The sequence below is a fragment of the Mesitornis unicolor genome, unplaced genomic scaffold, assembly GCF_000695765.1.
Source record: "Mesitornis unicolor isolate BGI_N332 unplaced genomic scaffold, ASM69576v1 scaffold3190, whole genome shotgun sequence".
In the NCBI taxonomy this organism is placed as follows: domain Eukaryota; kingdom Metazoa; phylum Chordata; class Aves; order Mesitornithiformes; family Mesitornithidae; genus Mesitornis; species Mesitornis unicolor.
In genome coordinates this window covers 3,673-17,035 of record NW_010157433.1, presented here as the reverse complement: position 1 = coordinate 17,035, position 13,363 = coordinate 3,673, and the positions used below count along the sequence as shown (strand labels likewise).

Here is a 13,363-nt window from a genome sequence, read left to right as displayed (position 1 = left end):
CAAACACCTGCTTTCTTAAATGAAAATATGATCAATATAAGTGCTTTTTGCATGCACTGGAAGGAAGGCTATATCTGATCGCTCTGTCCCCTTCATCAGGGATCTTACTTTTCTTCATTGAGCTTGATTCACCTAATGTAATAAATGAAGCAAGTTTATTAAAACCTAGTCATTACTGCTAAGCCAGTAGAATTACAGCCTGATAACGAGCAATTCCATTAATTGGTTGTATACTTTTCTGTCTCAAGTTTTGATCATTGCATCTTTATTGTACTGAGCTGAACTGATGCTAAATAATCTTTTCTGAACTATGGGATCAAGCCAGCACTGTCTTAATTTCCCTTTGGCTTTTCAAATGTAATCTTATCAGAACGGTTCTAAATGCCTTAATCTCCTGCCCCCCTGCCTTCCCCCGTGCAGCAGCCACTTCAGGAAGCAATAGCGAGCACTTTGTCCTTTTTAGGTTAAGTGCTGCCAAGTGCAATTTTATTTTTAGTTTTCACAAGGTCTAGTGTGGCTTTCGTAGCAAATTATCAGTTTTATTTCTAGTAAGTCCTGCTATCAGTATATATGATTATGATCTTAATATGTGTTCTCTTACAATGTAAGCTAACTATACCTTCCATCAACTTTAGATGCTGATCCTAATTTATGAATATGGTCCTTGTTCAGTTTTCAGATCAGGGCTGAATATATAATGATAGTTGGTGCTAGAATATAGGATACAAAATATCCTTGTCATAGCTGACTATAGCAAAAATGCCTTAGCCTCTCTTCTAAGAACTTTCTAGATCCGTGAACAAGTACCTTTGCATTGAAGTTCAGCTTTAAGCAGCTGCAGGGGTGTACTTTCCTTTAAACTATTGGCAAAACTGAAAACATAAAGCTTGACTTCAGAGTTTTTGTCTGTCCTTATGTTGCCTCGACTCTCACCTGTCTTCTGCAGGGAGAATTGTGGCTGCTGACTTCAAGTATATTCTTTTGTCCTCATTTATATCATCCTCATTTATATCAGACAGACCCTCTGGTCAGCAGCTGTACCCATTCTTTTGACAGGTACAGCATTAATGATGCTATTCTGTTGGGTTACCTGAGTTACTTGTTTTCCTTGTCTTTAAAGCAAAGTATTTAAATGTCTTTGAGAGAACAACCTGTAGAGGTCCATTTATAACATGAACAGAGTTCACAAGTTTTTCTTGTACTTCACCTTGCCTCCTGCATGTTCAGTTTGTAAGGTGTGGGGATGAAATAGCATTTAAGGGCATTTGGAATAGCTGGGGGGGGTTGGAAACTCACACGTTTCTTGTGGCTAGAAACCTGATAAGTAGTTATTGCTCACTGCCAGGATAGAGATTTTCTTGGGTGTTTTGTGAAACTGTATGGGATTTTTCAGGGAAAGTTCCTAATGTTAAATAAAAAATTATTTTACTAATGGTTTGATAAATTGGAATAAGGTCCTAAGTTAAAGATGTTCCCGAGGAGAGCTTCTGCCAATGTGTTAATCACGGCTGGGTGAAAATTGCAGATAAAAGCTAAAAGAATGATGCTTAGTTGGGTCACGTAAGTAATTCTGTGGGAGAAACATGCAAGAGATTTTCTGCCAACCTTGATGATGTGGTCGTTCCTGCAGCAGAACCATGCTCCATCTTTAGAAAAGACTGTAATCAAAGTCAGGATGGGCATTACTTGTAAAATCGGAGTATGTCCATTCACTTGAAATTAATCTGCAGCATTTGACTGAAATTCAAATGTCACCTCTGCCTAAACTATACAGGGAGGAGTGCAGACTAAAGAGTTTCCATGCCCATCCTGTGTTCTAGGTGAGGAAGAGATTGTTGTCTCCTCAATTTGACTTGAAATGTGCTGTTTTCCAGCAGTGGGTATTCATGTATTAACCATCTGTTACTTTTAATTGAAGAATCCATTTCAGAGTCTAATGGATTAACACTGTTGCTTATCATGGCTGTTTGTGTTATTTCCTTGTGCTGCCTCTTCACTCTGTATCCTCCTGCTGTCTCTGGCATGTGTGATAAGGACCACATTTTCTGTGCTGTACCTTTGTGCAGTCCTTGTCTAAGGACTATAACTATACCTTGTTTGTGGTATAGTTTGAACAATTTATTAGCTTTTTATTTCAAGATTGAAGTTCTTGTTCCACACATTGCATAGAATATTGCATTTTTAGCCACTTCAAGTCCAGAAACAAATTAAAAATATAAAGCAGGCTTCTGTACAGTTTTTGGCCAGAACAGTGTTCAGTTCCCTGTTTCTATTCCACTTCCTATGGTGGTTTGGCTGTGAGTTGTCTCCAAGTTGTTTTAAATTGTAATCTGTTTCTGAAAAGCCTGAATTATGCATTTTGCAACAGTTGGTTCAATCTTCAAGACTTTTTTTTCTTCATCTTGTTTGCTGGTTGGTTTCTGCTTCTAAATAGAGGATGATCTCAAATAGACAGATGAGAGTTAAGTTTCAGATCCTATTTAAGACAGTTTGGACAAAATGCCTTTTTTTAATACTAGTAACTATCTTCAGCAATGGCATGTAAAGGGAAAACTTGTATTTCTGTTTGTGGAAGCAGAATGTTTTAAGGATAATTGAGATATTTGAGTTCATGGATGTTTTAGTCCACTTTCAATGTGGAGTTATGTTTGTGAGCTGCCTGATGCGAGGCTGCCTTACAGTCTTTTGGTACCTGCTTAGCACATAAATGTAATAACTAGGTTTCCAATAAGGGATGCAGATCCTTTGCTTTGTAATTGAAACAGAAATAGGCAGTTTTTGTATGAACCTGCCTTCTTTGAAATGGGGGGGATTCGCAGAAGGTAAGACCTGTTTTATCAGAAGTATCACTTCATTCTCAGAGAGCCTATTAATATTATGACACTTAGTGTGTATGTATACACACAGAATAAAGTATTTCTTTTTCTGATTCACCTTTATAGATGCATTCTTTGTGTCATTTTAAGTGGAGGAAAAATGGCAGAAAAATATGTACAGCTCAAGACTTTATTGCTGTATCTGTTTTGTTCCTGTGTGATGTGCTAGTTTTGGAGGCTGGCTCAAGGTCCCTGAGAAGACTCTTGTGTATTTGAGAAGTACCATATTAATTCCAAGTAAATAACTTCAGCTTTCTTTTGAGTAGACCTTGAGAGAGGATTTGTGCAGAATAAGAAACAAGCTGTGTGTCTTCAAATTGTTTACCTTTGCGTGTTTTAGAATTGAAACTTTTTGAGCTCTTACTATCAGATAATAGTGCATGTTTTTATTGAATGAATTTAATTGTTTATTCTTTAACTCCTGACTTTAAAAGTGTAGATGTCTAATCTATTCCTTGGTTATCAGGGGCTGTTCTCTACAGTGTATTTATTCTGCAGTGTTTTGCAACACTATGCAATTCAATTTTCCATGCTTTTAACACACTATTGCTCTCTAGCTGGAACTACAAACCAGATCTCAGCTCAGAAATGGGACCTTGATTTTTCTATTTTCCCCCATCTGCAGCATTTTAACATTGGCATTTTAATTGGTAAAGCTACATGAAGATAATATGCAATGGGAAGGAAACATGGCAGACCAGAAATTGCAGTTAATATATAGAATTATTTTAGAAATTTTTGACTGAATAATATGCCTATAATCATAAAATCATAGAATGGTTTGATTTGGAAGGGACCTTAAAGTTCATCTACTTCAACCTCTTATTCTGTATATTAAACTTTTTTCAATGGGATGTTCAGCTCTTTAAGAGGAAACTTTTGGGAGCAGTGTTTGCTGACATAACTTGGTGTTGTAGTTGAATGGGGTTTTTTCTTACTTTCTGCCCCCTGTTTTAGGACTACAATGATGAAATCAGACAGGCACAGCTTCAGGAATTAACATATTTAAATGGTGGTTCAGAAAATGCAGAAGTTCCAGTAGTTCGTGGAAAACCATCTATTCGAGCAAGAGGAGTACCAGTTCCTGCTTTGTCCAGGTAAATATCTCAGCTGCTGTGAAATTTAATTTCAATGTGTATATTTTAAGCTCCCCCCTTCAAACACCCAAAAAATCCCTCAGAGTACAATAGTGAAATATGTGAAAGACCCTCAAAATAAGAGCAGAAGATAAGGGAAACAAATCTTGAATTGTTGCAGGTAGTCTAATTAGCTTAGGCTGAATTAACAGTGGTGCTGAAATTTGTCTTGTGAAGCTCAAATGGTACCCAGTTAAGAAACCATGCACATCACAAGAAGACTTCTGTGCTGCTTGACTTCTGACTTCCAGTTGCTCCTTAGGTACCTGTAGGGTCTGGGTATTGGCCCTGTAGAGCTCCTTTTAACTTAGGAAATATACATATTCCTTTTACTGTACCACGAAGGTTTTTGTAGTCCTGATAAAATAATGCTATGGAAGTGTTTTGGAGGTAGGATTTGAACTTAGTCTCTTTTATATTGTGCTTATTTCATTCAAAAGTGGCTTTCCTTTGATCCAAGAATAGGCAAGTCTACTGCTGTTTTTGCTGTATTTTTCTTTGACACGGGAGACATTTTTACTCTAGCATCCCCTACCTTCCTTGCAGTGCTGAGATGACAGCTTCAGCTCCTTTGAGTCCCAAAGTGTGAAAACAAAAACTAAATAAAATGCATAGCTGTCTGTTACAGTACAGAGGGATTGTGGCTGCGGCAGTTAAGCGTAACAGTTTTCTACAGTGAACTATTTCCCTTCAGTTGTGGCTATGGTGCTTATTCATGTGAGCTCGAAACTTACATTTCAGCTTTTAAAATAATTTCAAAGTAGTATTCTGAAGTATTTTTACTCAGATTAAGCAAGTTAGAAGAAAAGCACCGAGTAATTATTCCATTTATACAGATCTGTTTAGTTACATGTATCCTGTAATAATGATTACAGAGGCAATGCAGAATGAATCTTAACTTAGAGAATTTACACACACAGTTGGTTGTGTCCTGTAACAACATAGTCTCTAAATCAACGAATCTTTGTTCTTATTTTCTTACGTAATACTACGTAATATATCTCTCACTTCTTGCCTTCATTTCAATGTTGTTCAGAGTAGTGGTAATTATATACCAAGGTTAACTTCTTTAGCACTGTAATCAGACGTACAAAAGTGCTTGGAAATTAAGGATCTCATTGCTTTTGGAGATGAGGTTTTTGCTAATTTTACTTCAGTTCTTAAATATGTTTTTAAATCTTCTATAAATGCCTGTAACAGCTCTACTACAGATGCTCAGTCCAGAGACACTCACAGTTCTATTTCATGTTTATGATGAAATGCCATGTTCTTATCATGCTTATCATTCACATTTATCATATGTCCTTAGGCTGCTGTTTGTGACACAGAAGTTACTGTTTGGTCTGCTCTTATCACTAAATTTTCATACCTAATTTCCCTACCATTCTGTGATTCTGTAATAGGGCTAATGAGCAAGGAAGTGCATTGGGAGTCTGATCAGATTTCAAAATCAGAAGCATTCAGATTGAGGGTTAATATAGCACAGTTTTCTTCATCAGAAAGAAAAGTTATTTCCAGGATTTGTGCTGCTTGTAGTAAAAGCATGATTTGTGTACTTGATCCAAAGTTGTGTATCTAGACTGTTTCATAATTATTTGAACAAATGTGCCATAATTTTAATTAAATAGGAATTTGATATCCAATCACTTATGCTCCAGAATTTTTCAAAATCTGCTTTCTAAACCCTCAATTACCATGAAAGAATATCTGATTTTGAGAGAGGAGCCCTTCATTGTCCTAAAGTTTTTGTCACCTGAAATCTCCATGCCAAATAATTTTCCATGTAATTTGAAAAGAGAGGCTATTTTAGGTGTTTTTATAAAGAAAAAAGAATACTCTGTAGGCTGTAAGCAAAGAAAAGGAGATTGGTGATGGCAGCTGAAATATAACCTCAGAATGATGACATTGGTCAAAGAAGCAAGCAATGAAAGACAAAGGGACTAGGAGCAATGATGAATTTGATTTGATAGTAAGATATCTCTGTGGGTGTGATAAAACAGAACTGAGGTGTCTTGGTTTGGGTGAGATAAGTAGAAGAATAAATCTAAATGTTACCAGTTGCACTGTTTTTTCCCTAGTTATAGGTGTTAGAGTTGTAGAAGAAAAAAGGTAGAGAAAAGACCTTCTCTGCAGTTTCTTCAGAGACCCAAGAAGCAGATGGGTACCCTTCAAAAGTAGTTGAATGAGAGGGAAAGCTCAGGAAAGTCAAAGAATCGGATTTCAAAAGGAAAAATGTAAGAAATTACAGAAATTGTAAATACAGCATGGAATATGTGGACAAACTCTGTAGGAGATCTAGCTGAAAAATCATTAGATGCCCACTGGGAGTGCTTTCTAACATGCTGTGTATATTTGTGCACTGCTGAATGTCCAGGGTGTAAAGGGAGAAGTCTAATGGCGTGTTCACTAAACTTAATGGTAGTAGTGGGTTACATTCAAGTATGTCTGAGAGAAGCTTTTATTACAGTAAAATAAAACCACTTCAACCTTAAACACCTGGAGTAAAATGTAAATGGAAAACAAGAGTAGGCAAGATGGTTGAGAAGTGAGAGCTGTGGAAGCATTAGCTAAAGCATAATGAAAGATGACAATTGTAAGAGATGCGTGGGGACTAAACTGCCTTAGGGCGATCAGTTCTGCTCCTAATGGATAGGTGTCTGCTATGTAGACATGAGTAGAGATGACTTACAGAAGTCATCAGCAGTGTGGTGAGGGATGTCTAACTCGAGAAGTACTTCTGTGAATACTGAATTATCAATAAGAATAATAGGGAAAACGTGAGCCTCCTGCTGAGTGGAGCAGAGGCCCTGGTGACACAGGGCATGGAAAAGACTGACATGCCTAATGACTTCTTGCGCTCAGTCTTTGAGTAAGAGAGGCCTTCTGAAAGCCAAGGACCCAAAGATGGGGGGAAAGCGTACCCTTGGTGGCAGAGGATCAGGTTAGAGAATAGCTAAGCAAACTGGACATGCAAGTCCATAGGCACTGATGGGATGGACCCATGAGTGCTGAGGGAGCTGGCAGATGTTGTGGACCCACTCTCAATCTTTGAACAATTGTGGAGATTAGGAGAGGTGCTTGAGGACTGGAGGAAAGTAAATGTCACTCCTACCTTCAAAAAAAGCAAGGAGGACCTGGTGAACTATAGGCTGGTCAGTCTCATCTCAAGCACTGGGATACTGATGAAGCAACTAATCCTGGAAACTATTTCAAAGCACATAAATGGCAAGCTCATCTGTAGTAATCATGGATTCACAAAGGGGAAGTCATGCTTGATCAGCATGATATCATTCTGTGATGAAGTGACTGGCCTGGTATGTAAAGGGAGAGCAGTGGATATTGTCTGTTGTGACTTCAGGAAGGCTGTCTCATGGGATCCTTATAGAGAACCTGTTGATGTGTGGGCTGGATGAGGAGACAGGTGGACTGAAATTTGGCTGAATGGCTAGGCCCAGTAGTGTGAAGTCCAGCTGGAGGCCAGTAACAAGCAGTGAGCCTCAGGGGTCAACACTGGGTCCAGCTTGTTTAACTTCATTAATGATCTGGATGATGGGGCAGAGTGTATCTTGTTTGCAGGTGACATTGGGCTGGGTAGTAGATGATATGCCAGAGTTGTGCTGCTGTCCAGAGGGACCTTGACAGGCTGGAGAAATGGTCTGGCAGGAATGGCATGAAGCTCAACAAGGGGAATTGGAAAGTCCTGCACCTGGGGAAGAACAACCGCATGCACCAATATATGCTGGAGGCCACTCAGGTGGAAAATACCTTGACAGAAAAGGACCAGGGTGGGACACCAAGTTGAACGTGAGCCAGGAATGTGCACTTGCTGTGAAGAAGGCTAATGGTATCCTGGGCTGCATTAGGGTTGTGCACAGGCAGAAGGTGGTGACCCTTTTCCTCTAGTCATCACTGATGAGACCACATCTGGAGTGCTGTATCCATTTTTGGGTTCCCCAGTGCAAATGAGACAAACATATACTGCAGAGTTCAGCAAAGGGCCACAAGGGTTATGAAGGGTATGGAGCATTTTTCCTGTGAGGAAAGCCTGAGAGCTGGGACTGTTCAGCCTAGAGAAGTATAGGTTCTTTTTAGTTACCTTAAAATACCTCAAGTTGGAAAGAACTCATAAGGCTTGAGTCCAACTCCTTGCTCCTCTTAGGACTACCTAAAACTAAACCACGTGACTATGTTGTCCAGATGCTGCTTGAACTCTTGACAGGCTTGATGCTGTTGCCACTTGTCTGGGGAGCCTGTTCTAGTGACTGGCCACCCTCTCAGTGAAGAACCTTCTCCTAATGTCCAATCTGAACTTCCCCTGATGCAGCTTCATTCCATCTCCTCGTGTTCTGTCACTGGAGGGAGGTCAGCACTGCCCCCTCTGCAGCCCTCCTTGAGGAAGTTGTAGACCATGATGAGGTCACCCCTCAGCCTTCTCTGTTCCTTTGTTTCTACTGACTTCTGTCATAAAACCTCAGTTGTAGTATGAAGTGTCTTAACTTAATTGTTTCCTATATGCAAGCTGATTTATGCTGTTGGTTATCTTTGATGTAGTTTCTGATGCATTTCCAAGTCTTTTGTGTTCTCTCCAAAATAAGAAACAGGACTCTGAATACACACATTTGACTAACAAAGTTTTATGTGTTCTCTTCTTATATTTTCAAAAATTGTATTTGTTGTTTAGTGTTCTGACCACTGGGCCAATCTTAATTATAGGTGTTCTCTGTGTAGTAACAGCGCAGAACCTATTACTTTGTATAATGTTAGGATTTATAAATTTGTGTTTGTGTGTGTATATTAGCTCTCAAATGTCACTCTCTTATACTTTGCTACTTTAACTTTTTTTGCTATTTTCCTTTCCTAAACATTCAGGTTGGAATTCAGTTGCAGATTAAAGAGCTAGGGATCTGAACTCCTGCAGTAGTTTATGGAAAGATAGTGCAATTACTTCTATTTGCTCTTTTTTTATGTAAATTGTCTCTTAAGACAGTTGCCAGCACCATCCAGTGCATTCACCATAAGGAAAGGCTCTACCATGAGAATAATTTTCAGTCTTTCTTGATTGTGTAGCAAAAAAATTTGTGTATGTATGTATATACATACCTTACTGTTTTTTCAATTGTACTTTGGCCTCAGTCTGGCAGGTTTCCCCATTCCAGAATGCTTGAAGGACTTTTGATTTCTTTTAGGCTGTTTACAATTCCTTTAAGTTAGCTCTGACCTGTTTTTTCTGAATATTTTACATTTCTTTTATTAGCATTTGTGCTTTGAAGTTAGAGATGGGTTCAGCTTTTCAGGTGATACCTCTTTTAACACCTCCCCTTACCCCCTGCTGTTCTGGCCTTACTGAGCTCCTTTTGCCCTTTTTCAACCTTTTCCTATTTTGAAAATTGTTTGCTCTGACTTCCCATGGGATTTCTCGAAATGTCTTCCCATATTGTGTATCTATATTTTACGCTTACATCTTTCTAAACAATTTTATATAGCTGCCCTTTTTCAAATGAAGCAGGAACTGATCTGCTGGTTTTTTCAAAGGTATGCAAAGGTTCCTGTTCAAGTAGTTCCTCAATATTTTGAGTTTCTGTTCATTGCTCATGTCAGACTTCTTTAGTTCCCTGATAACTACTTAAGGAAATAATTTAGTTCTTAAAAATTTGCTCTTAGCATCATACCCTGATGAGAGTCAAATCTGCATGGTGGTAATTGAACTCTCCTGTTACTGGGTTTCCTATCTCTGCATCTTTCCAGTCTCCTCCAGCCTGGTCAGTAGTCATCAGTGGTGTAATACAGAACTGTAAATCTCAAATTTGTTTATTCATCCTAAAGTAACTCTTAAAAGCATGTAAATAGTCTCCTAATAGGGGAGAAATATGATTTTCCACCCATCACCACTGCAATCCTATTAACTGTTTTTGAAATGCAGAAAAAACCTTCTCAATATGTGGCTCTGGTGTTCTAATTACTCTTCTAGAATAAATCTGTTGGCTTTAAAAATGGTACTTTTTTCCCCCTCCTTCAAATGTTTTTTCCATGTTTTTCAGCATGTCCCATTTCCTGCTGCTTTCACTTGCACCCTGTCTGAAGGATGCCATATAGATCATGCCTAGTGATTCTTGACCCTTTTTACTACCTTTTTTTTTTCACTTGGTATTGACTGTTGTCTATGCCAATAGGTTCATTTCCCTTTCTTTGGCTTCACTTGGAAAGTGTCACATTTGCTATTTCTTTATATTACTTCAGCAGGCTGTGTCTGGGAACTTCACTGCTCACCCCTGCCCCCACTACAATGAAGTCAAATAAGCAGCTGGTACCCTGTCCTGAGGAGCCATTCTACAGATTAGCCAAAACCAAGTAATAAGCACAGTTTTAAATCACTTACTCTCTAGGCTTGTTTAAAATACTTTTGTGGCTGTGTTTTCATCAGTAATTAGAAATAATAAAATCTATCCTGATTGCATCAAGTATTTATCTTTTTGCATTCTTCATTTGGTGATGCAGTGTTAAAATTTTAAAATGCTAATTATTTGTGCTAAAACAATTGTATTTTTTCTGATAAGCTAACTGATAACAAATTGTATGACTTACTTGAAATTGGATAGGAAATTTTAAACAAAGTAAGAACCATATTTGGCCTTAAGTTGGAAATTTCTTCTGAAATCAGGACAGAGTATTTTCTCTTAATTACTATTAAGATAAATTAGATTGTTTTATATGTAGAAAGAAAGCGTAGAGCTTGTGCTTGTTTTTCATCTATATATCTGTTACAGGATACAATAAGAATATGACTTCTTCAAGACAAGTCTATATGCCTACAGAGCAGTCATTTAAACTCAATTATAGTCCATGGGGTGAAATGATCTCCTTTGAAAAGGAGGTATTTATTAGCAATAATTTAGAGATCCTGTTTATTAGTTGATAAATAACGCAAATTTCTCTAAGAATGTACCTCTAAGTCCCTCCCTCTGCTATAGGGAGGCAGGGGGAGAATGCCACCTCTAAAATTGTTCCAGTCTAGGTCTCAGATTTTTTTAATCCATATGTTAAGTGTCCAAAGTAATGGAATGGTAGTTAATACTTATAATTTTTTCAGAACTTTAAAAACAAATACTGTTATTTATAGAAATATTATTTCTTGTTCTTAAATACATATAGAACATCAGGTTATATCCTATAATCACACTGCACATTTAGTACATGTCTGAACGTTTCCTGCAATAGCCGGAAATCTTTAGAACCAGGAGAAAATGTAATTTTTCTGACCCACTCAGTCTGAGACGCAGTGGGATCTTTGCATTGCACTTAGAAGCTTACACAGGATAAGAAAGGAGTTGCAACTGATTTCTCTGTGCAGGGTTTGAGTACGATATAGCCTGACAGCTTCAAATTAACCTGTTCTATGACTGTGATTTCTTGTACTATAAGTCAAATTCTAGTGAAGTTGACTGACTCCAGCAAATTGGTTTGGGTGTCTGTGTATGCGAGAATGGCTCAAGCTAGTGAGAAGTTCATCACTGAAGCACATGTCTAGTTTGTATCTTTCAGCATTTTTTTACATAATGTGTGTAATTGGATTAAAGCATTCAGAAAAATGACAAACTGCAAACTGCTTTTAGAATTTTTGTGGCTGTAGCAAAGCAAAATTGTCATCGTGGGGGGGCAGGGAGCTGTTGAAAGGGAGCCCGAGCATTTAGTATTTAATGGTAAGTGATCTGTATCTTCACAGGGGCCGTGGGGGAGTGCCTCCACCACCAGCAGGAGTGCCGAGAGGGGCACCAGCACCCAGAGGAGTGCCTCCCAGTAGAGGACCAGTCAGTCGTAGCCGTGGGCTTCTGGCACCCAGAGCAAGAGGAGTACCCCCACCTGCAGGCTACCGGCCCCTTCCACCACCTCCAGCACAGGAGACATACGGAGAATATGTAAGTGGAGCTGTTGACGTACCATGCATAAAGTGTTTCGTTTTGGAGGGATGATGCTAACTATCTCTTTAGAACTCAGTTAAATCTCTTTAATTAGTGCTTAAATCTTTCATCCACAATCTGTGGCAAACATGGTCATCTCTTGTCACCTTTCAGACTTCAGCTATTTCTTATTAATAGAAGTTCAGGTTATATGGGCTGCCATAAAGACATTTACAGTGCATTTGGCAAAGTAGTTGTCTACCTCTTAAACTTACTATATTAGGTTTCTGCTTTACAAAAGTCTGAAAAATCATGTTGTCAGCGGATTTTTTTTTAATTCTCAACTAAAACTGAGAATAATATTCTACTCTTCCTCCTAAACCTATCTTTGTGGTCATATAACTGTTCAACGATTAGACAATTACTTTTATGAAAGCTTCAGAATTGATCCTAAAATTTTAACAATGTACAATGTATCTCAATAAGCCATACATATTTATCTTGATTTTATTAAATTACAAAATATATCAAATACTTTATATTGTACATGACTGAAAATTATAGACAGTTATGAATTGTTAGGGTAAATTTAATTTAAACTGAATGTACAGAGCAGTGAGATAAAAAAAGTTTATTAAATCAAAACCATGGTCATAAAAATGGATTTAGTCTCGCAGAAAAATAACATTTTCAAGGACGATGCTTTTAATGTTTTATCTCTTAAAGCTTTTAGCGTCCTTTCTTTACAGCCAAGTCTGGACTCTGTCTCTATTATTCAGACTGGAGAAAAAGGAGTTCCTGAGTTGCAGCAAATGGTTTTGCTATTTAGACATGTTTTGCTTTTCTCTCAACCTTTCTTCCACCTCTCTTCTTTCACCCTCCAACAATCTAAATCAAATCTCAACCATTGTCGTTTCGATCAGAAACCTAATTTTCTATGTAACACTTACAGCTTTGTGCAGAGAGAAGTTTAATGTTCTTAATACAAGCATTTATACATGTACCTGAACAATTCAGAAGAAATTAATGTTATGAGAACTAGTACTTGCATAATATATCTACCTATCCCCTGGCTATACCTGACTTTACTAGTCAAGGTGGGTATTGCAAATAAGTGATTATTTCACAATGCTTTCAAAGGAATTGGTCCTCATTCAACAGCCTTTTTTAGGGCATAAACTGTAGAATGCATCGTGATGTGGTAGAAAATAAACCTCTGAGTAACTTCACATTTATGTATATATATGCTTCTTATAGCATGTGTATATAGAAGTGTCATGGAAATAACAGCTGTTTGAATCAGTATCCTGATGTATGCTTTACTTCTGAGAGAGAATAATTTAGAAATAGCACTGTAAAAAAAATAAATAAAATAAAATAAAATAAAAAATAGTGCTGTGCTAAATAACTTCCAGAAAGAATGTTCTCTAGAACTGGATCACTTGTCTTCCAAACA

At 37.8% G+C, this 13,363-nt stretch overlaps 1 protein-coding gene across 1 annotated transcript in view; it reads left to right on the top strand.

Annotated features, from left to right (window-relative positions):
* Positions 1–11,925, top strand: part of LOC104537193 (KH domain-containing, RNA-binding, signal transduction-associated protein 3-like) — a gene marked incomplete at both ends in the record, with an annotated part of 30,671 nt that extends 18,746 nt beyond the window's left edge. The window contains 3 exons of the mRNA XM_010180008.1: positions 3,834–3,973; positions 10,253–10,360; positions 11,733–11,925. Of these exons, the coding sequence (XP_010178310.1) occupies positions 3,834–3,973; positions 10,253–10,360; positions 11,733–11,925 (441 nt within the window). The remainder of the gene's footprint in view (positions 1–3,833; positions 3,974–10,252; positions 10,361–11,732) is intronic.
* Positions 11,926–13,363: the final 1,438 nt, after the last annotated feature.